At 51.7% G+C, this 24,654-nt stretch overlaps 1 protein-coding gene across 1 annotated transcript in view; it reads right to left on the reverse strand.

Moving 5' to 3' along the window:
- The window catches only part of LOC107105646 (netrin-3), a gene marked incomplete at its 3' end in the record, with an annotated part of 120,657 nt that overhangs the window by 31,520 nt on the left and 64,483 nt on the right, over positions 1-24,654 (reverse strand). Inside the window, exon 3 of the mRNA XM_015405647.1 lies at positions 8,802-8,990. Coding sequence (XP_015261133.1) covers positions 8,802-8,990 — 189 coding nt within the window. The remainder of the gene's footprint in view (positions 1-8,801; positions 8,991-24,654) is intronic.

Raw genomic sequence — 24,654 nt, forward strand, 5'->3', positions numbered from 1 at the left:
AAGTGTCACGCCAGGAGGGGCAGAGCCAACTCCAAACATCGTGATACCTGAGACACAAGAGAACCAGCTCATTCTTTCAACTTAAATCCTGCTCCACATTCTTCTGGAGTCAGGTGGGTGGTTCAGCTATTAGCTGAATGACAGAAGAACATAAGGGCAGCTGCACCGGATCAGACCGAAGGTCCATCCAGTAGGGTTCCCAAATCCCCTCGGGGGGCGGATTTCCCCCCGCTTTCAAGGCCCGACTTCCGCCCCGCGCGGAATCGGGCCCGGGTGAAACCCCACCCCCGCGTGCGTGTCACCCGGAAGTGACGTCGCGCGCTGGGGGCGGGGCCACGCCATTTGAGGGGAAAACTCTTTGTTTTCCCCTCCAATGGCGTGGCCCCGCCCCCAGCGCGCGACGTCACTTCTGGGTGACGCGCGCACCCCCCGCTCCCGGCCAAAATTCATTTGGCAACCCTACCATCCAGCCTGGCCTCCTTTCCCACCGTAGCCAACCAGTTGCCCTCACAAGGGCTACAAATAGGGCACAGAGGGCAAATTCTATAGGCAAGGTTTCCTTAGCCTTGGTGGGAACGTAGCACACCCATCACACCACAAACGGGCAGCTTCCACGAAAGATCTTATTGTTCAGGTTGGTTGAAAGGGAAAGGAGTTTGTAAGCCACTCTGAGACTCCAAGTGAAGGGCGGAGTATAAATCCAATCATCATCATCATCATCATCATCATCATCATCTCCTCCTCCTCCTCCTCCTCCTCCTCCTCTTCTTCTTCTTCTTCTTCTTCTTTTTCTTCTTCTTCTTCTTCTTCTTCTGGAAGAAGCGGTCCTGTGAGCAGTTCAGGGCTTGAACAATCATTTTATGCTTTTTAGAAAAAAGATACATATTAAAAAATGAGTACCATTAATCAGAAAGAGCAACTTTAGTCAGAAGCCAGGGGAAAAGAATCCACATATCAGTTGGGATATCAGAAGCCCTCCTGAGAAATTTAACAAAATGTACTCATTGCCCTTGTGTTGTCTTCTCCCACAACTCTTCACAAGTTTCACCTGAAGAAACACCACCAAAATGAATTTTGCTGGCAGTGGCATTCTACTAGCGGATCTGATTTGTTAACAATTAACCAAACGCCAACCTCTAACTGTCACAGGAGATATATTAAGATCAGCTAGTTGAGTCCGATACTGGTTGGCTTTGAAAGCTTTCTCCTTCAGTGACCTTCCATCAGCAACTGCAACTTGTAAGGAGGGAGTGGTCCCAGGCCCGTAGCTAACACCTTTTTGCTCAGGGGGCCAGTGGGGCCTGCCATTATATGCCTGTGCGGTGGTCCTGCCATGCCATGCCCATACTTTTAGGTAAAGGTAAAGGTTCCCTTGCTCGAAAGCCAGTCGAATCTGACTCTAGGGTTGCGGTGCTCATCTCCATTTCAAAGCCGAAGAGCCAGCGCTGTCCGAAGACGTTTCCGTGGTCATGTGGCCGGCATGACTAAACACCAAGGTGCATGGAACGCTGTTCCCTTCCCACCGAAGTGGTCCCTATTTATCTACTTGCAATTTCTTGCTTTCAAACTGCTAGGTTGGCAGGAGCTGGAACTAGAGACGGGAGCTCACTCCGTCATGCGGCACACTCGGGTCTCGAACTGTTGAACTACCGACCTTCCACAGCCTGCAGTTCAGCGTCTTAACCACTTGAGCCACCGCAGCTCCGCCCATACTTTTAAATAATAACTAAATAATAAATCCTCTACATTTTAATGTATTTTAGTGTATGGGGGGGGGGGTGTGAGAAGAAGCAAGGTGCTGCTGAAGTGGCTTGGATCTCAAAGACCCAAAGACACTTCAGCATCGCCTTGAGCCCCTTCGTCTCAAGCCGGGGCCTGGCTTGTGTTGTTCCCTTGTTGGCCGAGGCAGGCAGGGGCAACTAAGGCCGGGGAGGGGGGCGCGTAGAAGTTGGGAGGAAGAAGAGGTGTGCAGGATGAGCCGTTCGCTGCCCCCCCCCCAGCTGCACGTGGCCTCTTCGCTACCCAGGCGGGACAGGAATGGCCCCGTGAGTGCAGCCAGCAGCGAGCGGCCCATCCCGTTGTTGCTCCTGTCCCCTCCCCCACGCTGGGAGAAGCACTCAGTGCCCCCCCACCCGCTGCCTCGGCTGGTCTTCGTCTGAGCCACCGGGGGCACCCTGTCTCCCCCTCCCCCCGCCTCGCCCTGCCGGCCCACCCGTGGTGGGCGCGAATTGCCTCGCCGCCCAGTTTGGAGTCCCTGGCCCACCACTCTGCTGCGCAGTGCCGCGAAGGGCCAGGCCAGGCCCTGTCCCGCCCAGCCCAGCGGAAGCTGACCCGGGGTCAAACAAAGTAAACAGAATAAGAAGCAAAAGGTGGGTGTGGCTGGATGACCACACTTCTGGTAACATGGGGGGTGCGGCCTAATGTGCTAATGAGCTGTGCTGTCAGGGGTGTGGCCCAATATGCTAATGAGTTTCTGCTGTTGGGTGTGGCCTATTATGCTAATGAGTTCCAGCTGGGCTTTTTCTACAAAAAGAGCCCTGCCAGGGCACTCAACTCACAGGACTGGCAAACGTCTCCCACTGCCTTCCTCTCAACCTGTTCCAGCTGTTCTGCATCGTCCTTACCAGGGACACTGTGCTCCAAATGAGGTCTGAATAGCACACAATAAAGGGGAACTTGAAGCTCGGGCTTCTGCTCTTGGCTGGTCAACGCAGCATATCCTTCCTGCCTACAGCGCTCCAGGCCACGTTGTAAGGATGGACCTGGGATGGAGAACACATGCTCCAAGCTGGGCTCTGGGAATGGTTGCCCAAAGGGCTCTTTTTGTAGAAAAAGCCCACCAGGAACTCATTAGCATAATAGGCCACACCCAACAGCAGAAACTCATTAGCATATTAGGCCACACCCTTGACAGCACCACTGATTAGCCCATTAGGCCACACCACCATGTTACCAGAAAAGTGTGGTCATCCAGCCACACCCACCTTTCCCTTGTTTGTTGTCAAAACCCAGGGCCTTTTTTTGTAGCAGGAACTCCTTTGCATGTTAGGCCCCACACCCCTAATGTAGCCAATCCGGATGAGTTTCTGCTGTTGGGTGTGGCCTATTATGCTAACGAGTCCCTGCTGGGCGTGGCCAACTCGGGAGCCAGCCGGAACTCCGTTCCTGTGCGTTCCTGCCCAAAAATAGCCCTGGTTGCCCTGCTCTTGTCCCGGACAGCGTGCGCCCTTCAAGTAGTGTCCAGTGTTCGCCCTGGGGCAGCTGCCTTGTTCACTGGCAGGAAGCATGGTCCCAGATTCGGATTTAATCACAAACAGCAGCGCAGGGAACTGCCACTTTGACACGGCTCTTTAGGGAGCTGTTACTAAAAGTCTTCAATAAAGAAATGTATTTTAAGAGAGGACAGGTGGGTGGGTGGGGTACATGTGCGCTAAACGCAGAAATAAATGTGCCGGATAAACATTAACCTGGGGGGAAATTCCATTGTGGGCTTCTCATTTCAACCCAAACTACAGATTAGCATAAATAAACCCTGGGGGGGGGATGGATTATTCAGCACGGACAGAGCTGTGGTTCCTTGCATGGGGATGGCAAACTAGTAGGTGGCCATCTTTCTGGCCTTTGGTCATAAATTCACACTTGGATCTCTAACCAATCTATCTGGATAGGGTTGCCAAGTGATTTTTACTTACCGATGGGGGAGCCTCGCCGCGCTCCGAAAGCCGTTCCTCGTCGTGCGTGCGCGCGCCACCAGCATGTCACCGGAAGCAACGCCGCTCACGTTGAGGGCGTGGCCCTGATCGTCGGAGGGAAAACCATAGAGTTTTCCCTCCGATGATCAGGGCCACACCCCCAACGTGAGTGACGTGGTTGCGTCACCTCTGGTGACACAGCCACGCTGCGCTTCGGGGGGCGGAGTCCCCCTGGAGCCCAATTCCGTGGTGGCGGAAATCGGGCCTCCAAAGCGGGGGTTTACCCGCCACCCGCCCCCACTTGGCAGCCCTAGGATAGCATACCAAATGTCCTCTGATGACCCTGTTCCCATGGTCTCACTTTGTGTTGGCATTTACAAGAGTCCAACATCCTTCAAAAGTGCCTTCTCAGGGTGATTTTTCATAATCAGTGTCGCAAGAATCACAATATAAAGATAAAATAATTTCTATTGCACTGCAGTGCACAAATGAGGATTTGGGAGCTGCAGTCACAGAGTGGTTAAATTCAAAAGCAGGCTTTTCCAACTCATTTTCGTTTTTGTTAAAACTGTTTTGGAGCCACATGTCCTTTAGCACACAGTAATGATTTCCAGGACTTAATTTGGGGGCAAAGCGCTGCCTCAGAATCTGAAAATAAACATTAATGACAAAGACAGCACCTCAGAGCATTTGCAGTTACTTTCCTACAACTACACCGGGGTTTCCAAGGCATATATTAAGCCCTGATAACTCCTGGAGAAATAAACGGTCCCAGTCTTGAGAGAATCCGTTCCAAAACACAGCAGGCTCCTTATCTCAGCCAAAATGGCTACACCTCCAATAGGTTTAGCTCAAACATTACATGAGCCAGGGCTATTTTTGGGCAGGAACGCACAGGAACGGAGTTCCGGCTGGCTCCCGAGTTGGCCATGCCCAGCAGGAACTCATTAGCATAATAGGCCACACCCAACAGCAGAAACTCATTAGGACTGGCTACAGTAGGGGTGTGTGGCCTAACATGCAAAGGAGTTCCTGCTACAAAAAAAGCCCTGGGTTTGGACAACAAACAAGGTGAACAGAATAAGGAGCAAAAGGTGGGTGTGGCTGGATGACCACACTTCTGGTAACATGGATGTGTGTGGCCTAATATGCCAATAAGCTGTGCTATCAGGGGTGTGGCCCAATATGCTAATGAGTTCCTGCTGTTGGGTGTGGCCTGTTATGCTAATGAGTTCCTGCTGGCCCTTTTCTACAAAAAAAAAGCCCTGACATGAACCATGTTGCCCAAACACAGACACCCTGGCTTAATGTCCCTAGTACTGCCCTCACCACAATTCATTCTGGGACACCAGTGGGTCTGTGGAGTAGGAAGGGAGAAAACGGTGAAAATAGTGGCAACAGCACTTATCCAGGCAATCCAGGATATAAACAATTCAGCTGAATCCTGGCTTCGCAAGCTGACCGTTGTTAAAACAAACCATGCTTTTGCATTAGAATCGTAGAACCAAAGATTTGGAATGTACCTCCAGGGTAGTCTAGTCCAACCCCCTGCACAAGGCAGGAAATTCACAAATACCTCCCCCCCCCATCCCCAGTGATCCATATTCCACGCCCAAAAGATGAGGAAAAACCTACAGGATCCCGGGCAAAACTGGCCTGACCCTAAAGTGGTGATCAGCATTTCCCTAGGCTTGTAAGAAAGGGCCACGAGAACTAAGCACTGAGGCCACCCTTCCTGCTCTCCTTTCTCATGATCTGCCTAAGTTCGCAGAATCAGCATTGCTGTCAGATGGCCATCTAGCCTCTCTTTGAAAACCTCCAAAGAAGGAGAGCCCACCACCTCCCGAGGAAGCCTGTTCCACTGAGGAACCGCTCAACCACAGCGTTCCATGTAACATGTGGAAACTATTTACTTATTTATTGATTTAATTTCATTTATATCCCGCCCTCCCTGCACGCGGGCTCAGGGCGGCTTACACAGGCACAAAAGGTCAATAAAAATACAACAAGTTAAAACAATTAAGGCACAAGTGCAGTAAAAGTCGACAGTTAAACCAGTTTAGGCAAGAATGCACATCTCACAGGATACATAATGACTACAAACTCCCTACTGCATATCCCAATGGGGTCAAAAAAGGGGGGGGATGCCATGGGCCACGATATTTCGGCTGGCCAGTCAGCCCGACGTGGCGGAACTGCTCTGCAGTTGCACGGTGGTGGTAGTAGCGGTGGCGGCTCCTACTCAAAAGCCTGGCGGAAGAGCTCCGTCTTGCAGGCCCTGCGGAACTGTACCAGGTCCTGCAGGGCCCTGATCTCCTCCGGGAGCTCATTCCACCAGGTAGGAGCCGCCACCGAAAAGGACCTAGCCCTTGTGGCTGCAAGCCTGGCCCCCTTGGGGCCCGGTGTCACTAGGCGGGGTTGTGACCCCGACCGAAGTGCTCTTTGGGGCCTGTGTGGGGAAAGGCGGTCCCTCAGGTATGCCGGATCCTGGCCATGTAGGGCTTTAAAGGTAAGCACCAGCACTTTGAAGCGAATCCGGAACGCTATAGGCAGCCAGTGCAGCGCTTTCAGCACAGGTTGGATGTGGTCCCATCTAGAGGCACCCGCTACCAACCTGGCCGCCGCATTCTGCACCAGCTGCAGCCTCCGAATTTGCGACAAAGGCAGCCTCATGTAGAGAACGCTACAGTAGTCTAACCTCGAGGTGACCGTCGCATGGATCACTGTGGCCAGATCGCCGCGGCTAAGGAAGGGGACCAACTGCCGCACCAGCCGTAGATGATAAAAGGCTGCTTTGGCAGTGGCCGCCACCTGGGCCTCCATCGTTAAGGTGGGGTCCAGGAGCACTCCCAGACTCCTAACCTCCGAAGCTGGCACCAAAGGTGCCCCATCGAAGACCAGGAGCGGGAGCCCCAATCCCATACCACCCCGACCCAGGCACAGGACCTGCGTCTTCGCCGGGTTCAGCTTCAGCCGCCTCAGCTTGAGCCACCCAGCCATGGCCTGTAAAGCCCGGTGAAGATCTTCTGGGTCGGAGTCCGACTGGCCGCCCAACATCAGATAGAGCTGGGTGTCATTGGCATATTGATGACACCCAAGCCCATACCTCCGGACAATCTGGGCGAGGGGGCGCATGTATATGTTAAATAGCATCGGGGAGAGTACTGCCCCCTGGGGCACTCCGCATTCAAGCAGGTGCCTCCGGGACTGCTGCTCCTCTAACCCAACCCTCTGTCCCCGACCTTGGAGAAAAGAGACAAGCCATTGAAGGGCGAGCCCCTGAATCCCCACGTCGGCAAGGCGGTGGGCCAGCAGCTGGTGGTCGACCGTATCAAATGTGTTTAATTTCAACCCATTGTTTCTGGTCCGACCTTCTAGGGCAACAGAAAACCACTCCACACCATCCTCTATCTGACAGCCCTTCAAGTACGTGAAGATGGTTTTCATATCACCTCTCAAGTCGTGTGAACCAAACCGCAAAGTGAGCTGGAAGAACACAACGGCTGTGAAATACAGCTAATGTCGATAATATCTTTAGTCATCTACAGTGCTGGCCCTCTAAGCCCACTGATTTAAATTGACTCAGACGGATCTAACTCTGCTTAGGGTGGCACAGTCAGTGATTGAGATGAAGCAGTTTTTATAAGGCCCCCAGACTGGTCGGGCAGCAGTGTGTTTTTTAAAAACTATTAATTACTTTTAATTTAAGTGCTTTCTAGTCCCTGCATGTCAGGCAGGGCATTAGACGACGTGTTCCACATCCTTACTCTTGGGAATGCCTCTTCTGAAATAATGACTTTTGTGACTCATGCATGTATCATGCAAAAACAACATGTGCCATCTGTTAAATCAATAAACAGGGAAGCTGCGTACATAGTGACTAAATATTTAAAAAGATACAGTCAGAGGAAAGGAGAATGATGCCCAATTCTGATAGTCATCTATAAGAGTAGTTCTCAGCTTTTCACGTCTTATGTCCCACCAGTGACTCTGTCAAAGAACCTGGGTCTCCCCAACACGACAGAAACAAGATGCCCAGTTTCCCCAGGAAAGGCATTGGTATGTTTACAGGCATCTTGTGATTATAGTTATCATTTATGTAAGTTTTAAGGATATAAAAAATTGCAGGAGCACCATAAATATTCCTTGGGAGGCAGGGTCAGGAGCAATGCTCTCTCTAAACTGTGGAGTCTTCTGAGCAAAAATACAATGAAGTTTTTCAATGCATGTAAACCTTTCTGCACAGCGCTTCTACATTCATTATTAAAGGTAAAGGTAAAGGTTCCCTTGCTCGAAAGCCAGTCGAATCCGACTCTAGGGTTGCGGTGCTCATCTCCGTTTCCAAGCCGAAGAGCCAGCGCTGTCTGAAGACATTTCCGTGGTCAGGTGGCCGGCATGATTAAACACCAAGGCGCACAGAACGCTGTTACCTTCCCACCGAAGTGGTCCCTATTTATCTACTAGCAATTTCTTGCTTTCGAACTGCTAGGTTGGCAGGAGCTGGAACTAGAGACAGGAGCTCACCCCAGGCGCGCCCGGGCTTTGACCGTCTGAACCACTGACCTTCCACAGCCTGCAGTTCAGCGTCTTAACCACTTGAGCCACCGCAGCTCCTTACATTCATTATTACCTTATCTAATTCTACTGTCGATATTTGTTATCACTGTGTTTTGTTCTTTTTACTGTTTAAAATAAAAATGTAAATTTTTTTTTAAAATCCTACTTTGCGAGCGACTGGCATGAAAGTTGTGAGTGGGCGATTGGGCCACCGCATAAATTAGTTAGCTCTGGAGCCATCCTCCCTAAGACAAAAATGTGTGAGCCGGAGGCTACAAAACTGTGAGCTAGCTCACACGAACTCAGCTTAGAGGGAATGCCGGCCAGGAGGTATCGGCACATCAAAGACACTTGCTGCTGGGCAAAGGGAATGGGGGATTAGGAGAAATGCCAAAGAGTCACAGATGGATAATCCCGGGCAGGTAGGACTGGCAGGAGACAACATGTCACACTCGCAGACGGGACTGAGTGCAGCCTCCATCCCTCTTTCCCACGCATCTGTTGAGCACCTGAATGCAACTGTGGGCGGGAGCGTCAGGAGAGGTCCCTTACCTTTGCAGGCCTTGCGGTCAGTGATGGACTTGCTCATGTCCCGGTAGAAGCCTTCCTTGCAGTAGTGGCAGTGCCGGCCAGCGGTGTTGTGGCGGCAGTTGAGGCAGACGCCTCCGCTCGTCCGCCCGGAGAGCTTGTAGAGCTCCATGTTGAATCGGCAGCGGCGGGCATGAAGGTTACAGTTGCAAGCTGGAAAGGAGAAGAGGAAACAGATGGAAGCAAGGCGGCCACTGGTTTTCAGACGGCGACTGCCTCTGAAGGAGGAGGTTCCATTGAGCCATTCTGATCTTTGCTAGACTTAGCCTCCAAGAATATTATCCAGTGTTAAAGCTAACGAAGGTGATGACACACACGCGCCCACTGCCAAAGGTTTATCATACACTGTGTGAAGAAATCTGTTCCTCCCCCCCCCCCGCTCCTAAACCGCCCGCCCATCGATTTCATAAGAACATAAGAGACGTCAATGTTGGATCAGGCCAAAGGCCCATCTAGTCCAACACTCTGTCACACAGTGGCCAAAAATACCAGGTGCCATCAGGAGGTCCACCAGTGGGGCCAGGACATTAGAAGCCCTCCCACTGTTGGCCCCCCCAAGCACCAAGAAAACAGAGCATCACTTGCCCCAGAGCCCCTATCTATACCCTGTGGCTAATAGCCACTGATGGACCTCTGCTCCATATGCCTATCTAATTCCCTTTTGAAGCCGTCTATGCTTGTAGCCGCCACCACTTCCTGTGACAGTGAATTCTAAGTGTTAATCACTCTTTGGGTGAAGAAGTACTTCCTCTTATCCGTTCTAACCCGACCGCTCAGCAGTTTCATGGAGTGCCCACAAGTTCTTGCATTGTGAGAAAGGGAGAAAAGTACCTCTTTCTCTACCTGCTCTTTCCCATGCATAATCTTATAAACCTCAATCATGTCACCCCTCGGTCGTCGTTTCTCCAAGGATCCAATACAACGGGTGAAACCATTTTTGTCCGAGACGAGGGCCCAGAAAAAGGGAGACTGTCTCTACTAAGCCAGGGGAGCTGGAGGACTTGTCAATGCTGTGTGTTTACTACAGTTCTTGATGAAAAGACTTCCTTGATCGGCAACATGGGATTATAATCAGAACATGCCCAACTCTGAGAGGAGCAGACGAAGGGTCCCACGGGGAAAAGGAGGACAATGGCAAATAGTTCTCCAGGCCTACAGATTCCTGATCCTTCCCAGCAGTCTGCTAACTCAAAGCCCAGCCGGGAGCCCACAAGAAGACCACCCGCTTCGAGCTCAGCGTTGGGATGTCCCTTCTTCTGTTCCCTGCCAGAGCCATTAAGGCGCATGAACAGTGCCCAGCTGTGGCCAGGTTATGGGGGGGTGGGGAGCGGCGGCAGAAAAGCAGCACTGGAGACAGCTGCTAGAGCCATTTTGCCTCCCTTTCCTCCACACCCCTCGTCCCCCCTCTCCTCTTATTAGCCACAGAAACTGAGATGTTTTTTTAAAAAACAAAGGAATCCAAGTGGGCAAGAGGAATAAAAAAAGGAACCAGCACTGCAGCTCCCGTTTAACCCTCTTGCAAAAAGAGAATCGGAACAAGATTTTCTCCTCCTGCTCTATATACACACGCAGACACCCTCCTTTGCCCTCAGCCCCCCCCCCCAATTCCTCAGTCCTCTGGTCAAATCAAGGCCTCGGTGAGAGTTTTTCCAGGCGTGCTGTGAAATTCATTAATGTGTCAGCTGAAGATTTAACTGCTGGGCCTGCTTATCATTTGCATGAAAGCTCCTCTACGCAAGCTCGCCTCCCACCCCCTCCCCCACCCCCACCCGGCTCACAGCTCCCTGGTAAAGACGAAAGCGGAGAGGGTACAAAGAACATGAAGCTCAACCACACTAGCTAAGCGAGGATGCTCGTATTCCTCCATGACAACCTCGGCCCAAGACACCGGACAAAGAGAAGCATTACACTTTCGTACAGTTGCCCACAATGCAACCTCTGGCTTTTGTGGACCGTGTCCTATCAAGGATCACTGCCTGAATCTGCTCTCCCTTACCCTCCCCAGATTATACAACATGTGAGGAGTCTGCGCTGCATTCAATTATGCAGCAACAACAGAGCTTACTGTGGCAAGAAAAGTGTGTTCTGCAGAAGCAAGGTATGTTTTCTTCAGGGATTCGTGTTCCACAGCGTGTGATCAGTGTTTCAAAGTGCACTTCAGCCGTTGCGGCACATGAAGCGCACGCGCATGACACAGTGTTCCAGGGTTCATGCATCCCTGCCAACAAGTACGTGCCTGACAAGACACTATGCGGGAACCTCTCCCCCAGCTTCTCAGACATCTCGGGAAGGAGCTGAACACATCCCGCTTTAGCAATTCACACTTAAAAAACAGGTCTTCAAAAGACAGGGATGAGTACCAGCAAACAAGGATGGCTCTCGGTAATTAAAGGCAGCTGGAAGAGGTTCATTCTTCCTGCCACATTTTGTCCTCTGCCTTTTCTCCAGGGAGCTCAGGGCAGTCTAAATAGCTCTCTTGAGCAGGGGTCATTTCCTGCAGGAGCGCACAGGAGCGGAGCTCCAGCAGTAAGAAGCCCAGGAGGCGGGCACATGCAATAAGCCCCACCCCCTGCTCCCAGCAGCCCTCAGTCAGAGCAAGAAGCAGCCAGGTAAGTTGCAGAGCGCCCCCCCCCATCCAAAACAGTGCAGTGGCACCTTTAAGGCCAAGTTTCATTCAGGTACGAGCTCTCCCTCCTCTGCGAGGACAGATCTGCACGTTCCCCCCCCCAATAGCTAGCAATCCAAAACAGTCCAATGGAGCCTGAGCGGCGGGTGTTGCCTTCTGACACACTACCAGTGATGTCAGGGGGTGTAGCACATGCAAATAACTTATGCTAGTGAGTTATGCTAATGAGCTCCTGCACCTCTTTTTCTACGAAATGACCCCTGCTCTTGAGAGCCAGTCTGGTGTCGTGGTTAAGAGCGGCAGGACTCTAATTTGGAGAACCGGGTTTGATTCCCCACTCCTCTGCATGAAGGCAGCTGGGAGACCTTGGGTTGGTCACAGTTCTCTCAGCTCCACCTACCTCACAGGGTGTCTGTTGTGGGGAGAGGATGGGAAGGTGTTTATAAGCCACTCCAAGATTCCTTCAGGCAGTGAAGGGCAGAGTATAAAACCAACTCTTCTTCTCCTCCTCCGCTCGTACTACACAACCATCCTGTGTGGTACGTTGAGAAAGAGTGACTGGACCCAGGTCCAATGAGTTTCATGGCTGAGTGGGGGAGTTGGGCCTGAGTCTCCCAACTCGTCATCCAACATGTCGGCCACTACCCCACAATGGCCCAGTCCCAACTCTACGGAATAATATGCTGTAAAAGGTGGCACAGAAATGTTACGTACTTCAGCCAAGCTTGTCCGTGACTCCTCCCATCTTGGGCGCAGAATTCTTGGTTGAAAACAAATTTAGGGCTGCCAGGTCGACTTACCCTGCCAGCGGGGTTGGGACACCGATTTCCAGGAGTGGGGTGGGTGGGGGAATGCCGCGGATGCAATGACATCACACAGAAGTGACATCATCACGCTGGGGGGGGTGTCATATGGCAACACTCTAGCATTTGGGGCAAAACTCTATGGTAACCATAGAGTTTTGCCCAAAATGCTAGAGCGTCACCATGCGACGCCCCTGGCGTGATGACATCACTTCCATGTGATGTCACACAAGTAGGCTGTTTGGGGGTGGGGCTAATGCATTCAGGGGCTATATGCATACGGCTTGTTTAAATGCAGGCTCTGTGCACAAGGTATGAGCTACCCGAGGAGGAGGAGGAGGAGGAGGAGGAGGAGGAGATTGGATTTATACCCTGCCCTTCACTACCTGAAGGAGTCTCAGAGCGGCTTACAACCTGCTTCCCCTTCCCACAACAGACCCCCCCCTGGGAAGTAGGTGGGGCTAAGAGAGCTCTTTTGAGAACTGCTCTCGAGAGAACAGCTCTGAAAGAACTTATGGCTGACCCAAGGTCACACCAGCAGCTGCATGTGAAGGAGTGGGGAATCAAACCCAGTTCTCCCAGATTAGAGTCCACGCTCTTAACCACTACATCAAACTGGAGATGGGGTGTGTGAGTGTCTGCCGCAGTGCCGACTTCAGAACCACTCCTGCTATGCACACCACAATGCGTGGGATTCATGTGCTCTGCCTGCTTTGTAAAGGAAACCTCCTGGATTATATTTCTCAGAAGCAAAGGGGCGGCTGGGAAGGAAATGTAGGTAAATGATTGCCCAGCGTCGTCTCATTGCCTCTGGCTTCATTAGTGAGCATTTAGCGCAGAAGGATAGAAAGGCCTAAGAAGGGAGGCTGAATTAAGGGGTGATTTCTAAGTCCTTGCCCGCTCTGGGTCAACTAAAAACCCCTCAACACTTCAATTTTACAACTCCCTCGTGTGAATTGAGTCTGTTATCATGCCCATCTCCCCTTTCCTCACACTTAATTCTGGCAAGAAACATAAACATCTCCCAGCGTTATTTTGTGCATCCATAAATCTGTATCACACATTCTACGCATATCACACAAATTACGTACATTGAAGGCATTAAAAAAAACCCATATCAATAGTGTACAAAAACAATACAACGTGCACACACAATGCCGACAAAGCCCACAATGCAAAGAGGAGAAACCATTGAAAAGAATATAAATGAACATTAGAAGACATTAAATAGGGAAGATCTGCTCATCCATGACTGAAAACTACTTGCACCCTTTCCCAGACAGACCCACAATTGCACTCCGTGGGAACAGAAGGGTTTCAGATGGCCTTTCGTGGAGGCTGTATTTCAACCGCTTTTACCCCCTTCTCTTGGATCATTGGTTACTGGGAGCCGGGAGTTCAGGAGAGCCGGGCTGTGTCTCCATTGCAAATGAGCTTGCTTCTGTATCCGGTGTGTGCCTTGCATCACATACCATGCATTTTCAATGGATGTGTTACTCGGTCGCGCCTTACCACATACTTCTCTTACAAACACAATCTGCCTAGGTCTGTTTGGGACTTCACAAATAACTTCAGGTTTTGTTTCTTTGAGCCTTTTCTCTGCCACTCTGTGGGTCGTCGGACGGACCGGCAAAAAATCCAAACAACGTTTGAAGTAGTTCTCATCCAGCCAAAATTAGACACAGGCTGATTTCGCACTAGAGCTGCCTCGCGGTTGCGCCGCCGTTTGCCCCGACACTATTGGTCAATTTCACACCAGAAGCCGCGGGGCTGCATTTGACTTGCGGCTTCGCCCGATTTCCTCCGCAGTTCCGTGATCCTCACAAAACAGGATCACGAAACTGCGGGGGAAATCGGGCGAAGCCGTGAGTCAAAATGCAGCCCCGCAGCTTCGGGTGTGAAATTGACCAATAGTGTCGGGGCAAACGGCGGCGCAACCATGAGGCAGCTCTAGTGCGAAATCAGCCACAAATTAATTTTATTAATTTCAGTGGAGAGTTATATACACTGAATGAAATCAATGGTACCTATCATAGGCTGGATCATGCCCTGTTTTTCTTTTGAGACATGTGCTGATAATTTGCTTATTAATGGTCCGGAAGGGGGCTGGATATTTGCCCCACTGTAACATAATGTCTCTTCCAAACTCAGTCAGAAGGAGGAGGAGGAGGAGGAGGAGATGAGAAGAAATTAACAGGAAACCACACAGGTACATAAAAAGAGCCCTGCTCACTCACTGACATCAAGGGTCCCTATAGTCACTGACATCAAGGGTCCCTATAGTCGGGCTGAGAGAGCTCTGAGAGAACTGCTCTTAAGAAAACAGCTCTGAGAGAACTTGTGACTGACCCTAGGTCACACCAGCAGCTGCATGTGGAGGAGTGGGGAATCAAACCCGGTTCTCCTAACTCTGCACTTTTAACCACTACAACAAACTGGCTTGTTGAAACTATCTTCATTATTTCACTTTGTTTATAATGTATCTAACCCTTGATCTCCTCAAGGGGTTAAGAAGAAGAAGAAGAAGAAGAAGAAGAAGAAGAAGAAGAAGAAGAAGAAGAAGAAGAAGGAGGAGGAGGAGGAGGAGGAGGAGAGAAGAAATTAACAGGAAACCACACAGGTACATAAAAAGAGCCCTGCTCACTCACTGACATCAAGGGTCCCTATAGTCACTGACATCAAGGGTCCCTATAGTCTAGCAGCACGTTTCCACCTCTGGCCAGCCAGATGCCTCCCTGAAGCCCACTGGTAGGATGTGAAGACAACAGCCCTCTCTGATCTCCAGCATCTAGTCTTCCATGGTACACTGCCTCTGAAGTTGGAGGTTCCATGTACACTTCAGAGCTAATAGTACAGCAAAATGTTATTAAGCACCCAGGTAAAATTGATGAGAACATTAAAACAAAAGTGAATTTAAGAGTGAACTAAAAAAAAACTTCAGATGCAAAAAGTTTCAGAAAAAGAATGGATTGCTTTATTTAATTTATATACTGCCTTTCTCCACACTATGGAGCTGCGGTGGCTCAAGTGGTTAAGACGCTGAACTGCAGGCTGTGGAAGGTCGGTAGTTCAGCAGTTCGAGACCCGAGTGTGCCGCATGACGGAGCGAGCTCCCGTCTCTAGTTCCAGCTCCTGCCAACCTAGCAGCTCGAAAGCAAGAAATTGCAAGTAGATAAATAGGGACCACTTCGGTGGGAAGGTAACAGCGTTCCGTGCGCCTTGGTGTTCAGTCATGCCGGCCACATGACCACGGAAACGTCTTCGGACAGTGCTGGCTCTTCGGCTTTGAAACGGAGATGAGCACCGCAACCCTAGCGTCGGACTCGACTGGCTTTCGAGCAAGGGAAACCTTTACCTTTACCTTTCTCCACACTGGGGACCCAAAAGAGCTTCTGTTGTTCTCCTGCATTTTATCACAACACCCTGTTAGGAGGAGGATTAGGCTGAGAGCGCGTGGAGGGCTCAAGGTCGCCCAGCGAGCTTCCATGGAAGGGTGGGGGTTCAAACGCGGGCATCCCGGATCCCGGTCCAACACTTTGTACCCACAGCGTCACACTGGAGGAAGGAAGATCTCCAGACAAAACACCCACCGTGAGGATGTCTGGCAGACCTTTCTGGAAACTGCTTCACAGTGTGAATGTCACAATTAGGAGTTCAGACCTGTAGGCAGAACGGGGTAAGAGGGTACATCTTTCCAAAGCCAGGTTTACTCATTCACAGTGTGGCAGTTTTTATGGAAATGGTGCTTTCAGAATGCAGACAAAAAGGAGGCCGCCACCCCCCCACCCCACTACTGGCCCATCTCAGCTAAGATTTCCCCTGGCCCAGAGTCGGTTTTCCACAGTCACTCGGCAAAAGCCCTCTCCTTGCGATTCTTATACGCCTGGAAGGATGCATATCTGGCTCGCCTCCCCTCTATTTTATTTTCTCTGATGACCTCCAGCAGGGGTCGTTTCGTAGAAAAAGAGCTAGGGGAACTCATTAGCATAACTCATTAGCATATGCCACACCCCTGACATCACCGGAAGTGTGTCATAAGGCCACACCCCCTGACATCACCGGAAGTGTGTCATAAGGCCACACCCCCTGACATCACCGGAAGTGTGTCATAAGGCCACACCCCCTGACATCACTGGAAGTGTGTCATAAGGCCACACACCCCGCCCCCAACGGTCCCGGCCGCCGCCGGCGGCCTTGCAGCTCCACTGCCGAGCCCCATGAGGGGCCCAGCGGTGGACCTGCAAGGCCGGCGGGAGTGCAAGGAAGCCCCGCGAAGGCCCTCCCTGGCCCCAGGCAGGCAGGGGTGGGGAGAGGCCGGGAGGAAGCAACTTACCCTCCCTCTTCTCCTGCCTCCTCCTGGCTGAATGAGGGCCGGAAGCAGGGCGGCCGGAAGCAGGGGGCGGGGCTCCGTCATGTGCCCCGCCCCCCGTACCTCACCCAGGGGAACTGCGATCCCCCCGAAATGACCTCTGACCTCCAGCACCACCACTGCGGATGGCCAGAATATGGTTCTGCAGCTACTAGCTCCACAGAGGTCAGGTGGCAAAATGGACCAATAGGGTTGCGTCTGCTCCTATTGCTTTTGACTGCAGCTTGGCTCTCCAGTTGTCCCGGCACCGACGGGCCGGTCCTTGGTTGCGGGGCTCCACACTCCCCCCTGGAGACCCCCCCACTTACCGGAGGCAGCCCCAGCCAGGAAACGAAGCCAGCCGGGGCAGAGGCCCCCGAAGAAGCGGGCAGATGTGAGGGGCTCTGAGCTGGTGACGCAGCCTCTCTCGGGCTCGTGCAAACTGGGCTTGTGCCCAATGGGGGGAGGCCAAGTGCTGGAAGGGGTATAAAGGGGGGACAAGAAAGGAGGTCATGGAGGAAGGAAAAGGCGGAGCCGGAGAGTGGCGGGAACCTCAGACCAGCGAGAGAGAGCGGTAGAGAACCCCCCGAAGGCTTCTGCTAGGGCTGGGACTTGCCACAAGTGCTGCTAACCAGGCAACCAGCCCATTCTGAGACCTCCTTCTCCCGACCTTGGGTAGGGGACCTCCCCGCAATAACGGCTTCCGGAGGGGCCGGCTGTTGGTATAGGCAAGATAACAGCATGTCATGGAACATGACTTAGATCCAGATGATCTAAAGTGACAGCCAGGAGGTCACATGATACCGTTGGTTGCATCACATCTGCAGATGTCAGAATGACTAAGCAAATGTACAGCACTGTACTGTGATTGGTCAACATGTATATATATTGCAATGAGTTCTTGACCAAGTAGCCTGCCTTATGGTTGTGTTGTTAGCGAAGCACTTTGTCAGTGAGGATTCTGAACTGCTGCAAGCTGTGTGTATGTATATAAGCTCTGTAAATAAACTGTAAATACTCTACCACAACAACTCTGCTATCTTCCGGCTTCAAACACCGTTACTGGCACCCTCCTTGGGCAGGCCAGGGTGCGACACCAATTTGAGCCACTTCTCATAGCTCACTGTGCTATGAAAACACCATGGGACAACTAAAGCCCTTGTATTTAAGACAGCCAGCATGGCACTGTGGTTGGAAAGTCAGGAACGCAAAGGACCAGAGTTTCAAATCCCTGCTTGCCATGAAACTGGATCAGCAATTCTCTCTCACTTTAGACTCCTTCACAGGGTCATGGTCAGGGGTCGTTTCGTAGAAAAAGAGCTAGGGGAACTCATTAGCATGACTCATTAGCATATGCCACACCCCCTGACATCACCGGAAGTGTGTCATAAGGCCACACACCACGCCCCCAACGGTCCCGGCCACCGGCCTTGCAGCTCCACTGCCGAGCCCCATGAGGGGCCTGGCGGTGGACCTGTCCACTGCCGAGCCCCATGAGGGGCCCAGCGGTGGACCTGCAAGGCCAGCAGGAGTGCAAGGAAGCCCTGGAAGGCCCTCCCTGGCCCCAGGCAGGCAGGGGTGGGGAGAGGCAGGGAGGAAGCAACTTGCCCTCCCTCTTCTCCTGCCTCCTCCTGGCTGAATGAGGGCCAGAAGCGGGGCGGCCGGAAGCAGGGGGCGGGGCTTCGTCGTGTGCCCCGCCCCCCGTACCTCACCCGGGGGGACTGCGATCCCCCGCGAAATGACCTCTAGTCATGGTAAGGACAAACTGGAGGTGGAGGGGGCCATGTACACCCATCTGAGCTCCGAGGAGGAAGGACAGAATAAAAGACAACTGACTAAATAGATTGAGACCCATTTAATTTACAAAACTCTCTGGAAATCCCAAGGAGGAAACAGACCACAAAACTGCTTATTTATTTCCATTTTGTCATAAGAACATAAGAGATGCCAGTGTTGGATCAGGCCAAAGGCCCATCCAGTCCAACAGTCTGTGTCACACAGTGGCTAGAAATACCAGTGCCATCAGGAGGTCCAGCAGTGGGGCCAGGGCAGAAGAAGCCCTCCCACTGTTGACCCCTGTGGCGAAGAGCCACTGATGGACCTCTGCTCCATATGCTTATCTAATTCCCTTTTGAAGCCGTCCATGCTTGTAGCCGCCACCACTTCCTGTGGCAGTGAATTCCAAGTGTTAATCACTCTTTGGGTGAAGAAGTACTTCCTCTTATCCGTTCTAACCCGACCGCTCAGCAATTTCATGGAGTGCCCACGAGTTCTTGTATTGTGAGAAAGGAAGAAAAGTACCTCTTTCTCTACCTGCTCTTTCCCATGCATAATCTTATAAACCTCAATCATGTCACCCCTCAGTCGTCGTTTCTCCAAGCTAAAGAGCCCCAAGCGCCTTAACCTTTCCTCATAGGGAAAGTGTTCCAACCCTTTTATCATTCGAGTTGCCCTTTTCTGCACTTTTCCCAAAGCTATAATATCCTTTTTAAGGTGTGGTGACCAGAACTGCACACAGTATCTCAAATGAGGTCGCACCATTGATTTATATAGGGGCATTATGATATTGGCTGATCTGTTTTCAATACCCTCCCCAATAATCCCCAGCATAGCATTGGCCTTCTTCATTGCAGTCACACACTGTCTCGACATTTTCAGTGAGTTATCTACTACGACTCCAAGATCTCTCTCTTGATCATCCTCTGCCAGTTCAGACCCCATCAACGTGTATTTATAGTTAGGATTTTTGGCTCCAATGTGCATCACCTTGCACTTGGCTTGTCTCTTTTGGACTCCTGTGTCCACTGGATGAAAACAGCGAACTGGCTACAACAGGGAGCAGTCTGTCTCTCTCCGGCACTGCCAAACGGTGGCCGCGCAACCCCTGCTGGAAAAATGAGGTAGGACAACAGTACCGATTGATCTGTTTCTGGACTACCTGTCTGCCCTTACCTGTTTACCAGCTCTTCCACCTGCCTGGCATCTACCTGTTTGCTCCAGAACTCTGTCAAGGAGTGACCAGTGTATAAGTTGTCCTTCTGAGGAAAAAACCGGGCATCAGCAACAGTCTTCGGCACAGGCCAGCCAAATAGCTGGGTTGTCAGGTCTGCCTCAGATCCCTTCCTTGACATGACTGATCTTGCGCTCTCACCGCGAAGCATGTTGTCTGCCGAGTCTTCCCTTTCCCTCCCAAGTTGGGCTGGGGGGGGGGGGAACAGAGAAGAGCAGCTAAAGACTTGTACTGTAACCAGCAGCCAGCTTTCGTTACAGCTCAATCGCGCCCCGTCTCACGTTAATCACTAATTAAAGGCCTGAATGGTCCCTGCTGTTTGAGGGTATTAATAAGAATTTAATTGCATAGTTTCAGGCTAATTATATAGGAGCCTGCTTCCTTCCTCGCACAAGTACAGCCAATTTTTTTAAAAAAAAATCACATGGCCAATTAAACAATCACAAGTTCAATTAATTTGTAATAACAGACCAATTACAGAATGCGGCAACTCTCTGTTCCTTTTCCAAGGGCCACTTAAATCCGGTGAAGCCGTAACCTGCCTCATCTCTGCAAGCCGGGCTGAATGTGGAGCGCGGAGTCTGGGAACTGCCTGGGAACAATTAGTTAATGGAAGAGGCTTCGTGAAATTCTAGTGCGGACAGCCATGCCAAACCCACAAGAGATTCAAGCTACGCCCCGCGCCTCCGCTGGAGTAGTGCCCGGCTGCGATGCCTGGAGGGCAAGGTTGCGACTTCCGCTGTGTAGGAGGAAGGAATCTAGATCTTGAAAACCCTGCCGCGCCCTCAACCTCCCAGCCCTATGAAGAAAGCGACTCAGGAAGGAACCGTTGGGAGCCCAGCGCCAGGTTGGCCTCGGCCACGGCGGGGGGCTGCTGCCTCCGTTGCAAATGTTGCCCAAACAGTAGCAATATTTGTAGGGGCGCCAGCAAAATGGGCACGATCCACTACAGCATCCTTGGTGGTGCAGCATGGGATTCTAGGGTGCGTCGCTTGGACTGAGTGCCAGCAGCTCCTTTGAGATAGTCTAGGTCAGGGCTCTTTTTGTAGAAAAAGCCCAGCAGGAACTCATTAGCATAATAGGCCACACCCAATAGCCAAAACGCATTAGCATATTGGGCCACACCCCTGACAGCACCACTCATTAGCATATTAGGCCGCACCCCCATGTTACCAGAAGTGTGGTCATCCAGCCACACCCACCTTTTGCTTCTTATTCTGTTGACCTTGTTTGTTGTCAAAACCCAGGGCTTTTTTTGTAGCAGGAACTCCTTTGCATGTTAGGCCACACACCCCTATTGTAGCCAATCCTAATGAGTTCCTGCTGTTGGGTGTGGCCTATTATGCTAGTGAGTTCCTGCTGGGCGTGGCCAACTCAGGAGCCAGCCGGAACTCCGTTCCTGTGCGTTCCTGCCCCAAAATAGCCCTGGTCCCGGTCAAGAACCCCTTTCATTCCCCTCCCTCACGTTATAAAGGACGAAGCTGCCTTCATGTGGAGTCAGGGAACTGGTCCAGCTAGCCCTGTGTCCACTCTGACTGACCGTGGCTAGCCACCCACTGCTACCTGAGACCCTCTTGAACGGAGAGGCCGGAGACTGAACCTCAGACCTTTTCCAAAGTACCCTGGGCCTTGGGACCAAATATGCTTGAGATCGATAGATTGTGCAGATCAATCATCTGCCGCCCTCACAGCCTGTAAGGGGAGCGAAACGCTAGTACTCGGTCTCTGCACGCAGAATGCACCAAGCTCAATCCCAAATTAAAAGGAATTGTGGATATCTGTGCCGAGAAAGACCCTTCTCTGCCTGAGGCATATAAAGCCAGAGTACATAGATGGACCAGTGGCCTGCAATGGTAGCTTCACGTGTATCTCGTGTGACCGCATAATGGCAGGAGGGGCAATCGGTGGGGGAACTTACCAGGTGGTTGAGGGGCCCTCACTGATGTCAGTGGCAACGCACTGATGTCACTTCCTGTGCTCACCAGAAGTGAGGTCAGCACATCACTGCGGATGCTCTGGCATATGTACAAAATTATGGTTCAACCTGCCCCCCCCCCCAACATGATGATATCACTTCTGGGCATATGGGGAGTGACGCCAGCACACTGGGATGGTGCTGAGGCCTCCCCCGGGTTTCGCACCATCCCCGCGCCCCCCAGCCATCTAAGCAGCAGTGGGGAACACCCGCTGGAGGCGGGGCACTAAGTCACAGCTCCTCCCATTAAAGATCGTGCAAAGCATTAGAGAGCATTTCTGGAGCCCTGCTTCAATTCATTAGTTTAGGCTTCAAGAGCTCGGTGACAATACTTCAAATCCCTCTATGCAGACTAACTGGGTGATTTCCCACAAGGGCTGCTCCGCGCTCACTCCTTCCTTTTGCCCAATGGTACGTGTCAATTTCACACAAGCTGCTGCGGGGCCGCATTCTGCCCCGCAGCTTCGTGCGATTTCCCCCGCGTCTACTCAATCCTCAAAAAACAGGATTGAGTAGACGCGGGGGAAATCGCACGAAGCTGCGGGGCAAAATGCGGCCGCGCAGCAGCTTGTGTGAAATTGTACCATCGGGCCAAACAGAAGAGTGAGCGCGGAGCAGTGCTTGTGGAAAATCACCCACTGGCTTGAACATGAGCTGAGTTATGAGCTGTGCTGCCAAATGCAGGCTAGTGGGATTTCCAAGCTACGAGCCGTGCATCAAAGTGCTTTGCAAATATTCTTTGAAAAATATCAGCCAAGGTGACACCGGAACTAAGGAACAGCTGATAGATGAGATGTCAAAGCAGGAGGGAGGTGATTGGGTGCCTCTTGCTAGAAGGAACAGAAGGAACAGACCCTTAGAAAGCCGCCACTCTAAGAAGCAGGCCTAATGTTGTATGCAGAAAGGCTGGAGAGTGTGAGCCTTCTCGGTCTAGAAGAAGCTGGCAAAGGGGAGACCGGATGGAGGTTTCTAAAATCATGCATGTGGTGGACGAAGTGGGTGGAAGGAGCTTTTTCTCCCTGCCCAATAAAACTAGAACTCAGGAGCACCCACTGAAATTGTTGGGAAACGGGATCAAGACAGACAAAAGGAAGTCCTTCTTTACTCAGTGAGTAATTAAACAGTGGAATTCACGGCCACGGGTGGTAGTGATGGCAACAGGCACAGGTTACTAGCCATGGTGACTGAAGGGAGCCTCCACACACAGAGACAACAAACCTCTGAAAATCAGTGTCGGGAGGCAGCAGCAGTGAAAGGCCTTGGCCTTGGCTCTCCAGGGCAACTTCTTGTCAGCTGTGGGAAACCGTGTGTTGGACTAGAGGGGCCACTGGTCTGATCCAGCAGGCTCTGCTCATGTCCTTAATGAGGAGGCTACATAAACCCTGGGCGTGACCCAAACTCCTGATGTCCCCATCATTGATGCTGTTCGGGATGGAAGAGAAATTTCCGGACTGGACCCATTTTCCTCCTTCAGGAGAGTAATTTACATAGCATACGGAGATATTCTCCCCTCCCCACTCTTATTTCACACCACAGCCACAAGAAGAAGAAGAAGAAGAAGAAGAAGAGAGGAGATTGGATTTATACCCCGCCCTTCACTACCCGAAGGTGACTCGGAGCGACTTACAAACTCCCTTCCCTTCCCCTCCCCACAACAGACACCCTGTGAGGTATGTGGGGCTGAGAGAGCTCTTGACAGAAACTGCTCTTTTTTCAAGAACAGCTCTTATCAGAACTACGGCTTGCCCAAGGTCATCCTGTTGGAATATGTAAGATCCAGCATGTCCAACAAACTGTAAATAGATGAGACCAATCTAGATGACAGGTGTCAGTGTAATTGACTGTCAGGAGAACCAGATAGAACTGGTTACAACATGTACAGAGCTGATTGCTTATCACAGTGACTCAGCTGAAATGTGATTGGTTGTCTTATGTATAAAGGTGTACAGTTCTCTAGCATTGCCTGCTGATGAAAATATTAACTGCTTGGCGAAGCACTTTGCTGGAGAGAACTCTGATTTGTGAATAAACTCACTGTATATAGTTGCACACTAAAACCTGACTCTGTGTGGTGACTATCTGAACCCCAGTGAGGTGGTATTGGACTGGATGGTATCAAACGGAGACCTGTGGATGCAGTGGCGCCTTCCGCGACACATCCAGTCAGGTGCAAGTGGAGGAGTGGGGAATCAAACCCGGTTCTCCCAGAACTCCATGGAAATCTGTTATGCCCCCGCCCCACCTCCAACCCAAACAAGTTATTTGTTTTTTCACTCTCCAGTCTGCAACCCGCCCACAAGCCCTTATTCCACCGGCAGCACCACAAGGAAAAGCTGTTTGTGACATCCCTGGCTTGTGCCACAAGTGTGGAGGAGGAGAGCATGTCCTTGCAAGACTTTCAGGTGTACTCAGAGGCGGAAACCATGTTTTGTTTTTAGAAAGGAGTGCCACAGTTCCATACCCTCCTGCTGGCCCTACTTACTGGGACAATCCCTATTTTCTGGAACCTGTCCTTTGTAAATGACTGTCCCCAAATCTCACCTTTGGGCGAAGCCTCATTGAAATGTCATGAGTCAAAGTTGTCACCTTTAGGATCCAACTCCAGTTTGGTGTAGTGGTTAAGTGTGCGGACTCTAATCTGGGAGAACCGGGTTTGATTCCCCACTCCTCCACTTGCACCTGCTGATGTGACTAGGCTTGCCAAGTCCCCCCGGTGGGCGGGGAAACCCCCGCCCTAGAGGCCCGTTCCCCGCCGCGTTCCCCAATGTTCACGTCACCCGGAAGTGACACGACCATGCCGGGCACACTGGGGGCGGGGCCACGGTCATCCGAGGGAAAACTCTATGGTTTACCCTCAGATGGTTGTGGCCCCGCCCCAGCATGCCCGGCGTCGTCACGTCACTTCCGGGTGACGTGTGTGCGGCGCACGCGTGCACTCCAGCCGCCAGCCGGGAGTCCCCCGCTGCGGCTCAAAAAGCACTTGGCAACCCTAGATGTGACCTTGGGTCAGTCACTAGTTCTGACAAGAGCGGTCCTTGAAAAAGAGCAGTTTCTG

The sequence above is a fragment of the Gekko japonicus genome, unplaced genomic scaffold (assembly GCF_001447785.1).
Source record: "Gekko japonicus isolate JY-2015 unplaced genomic scaffold, Gekko_japonicus_V1.1 scaffold1192, whole genome shotgun sequence".
In the NCBI taxonomy this organism is placed as follows: Eukaryota; Metazoa; Chordata; class Lepidosauria; order Squamata; family Gekkonidae; genus Gekko; species Gekko japonicus.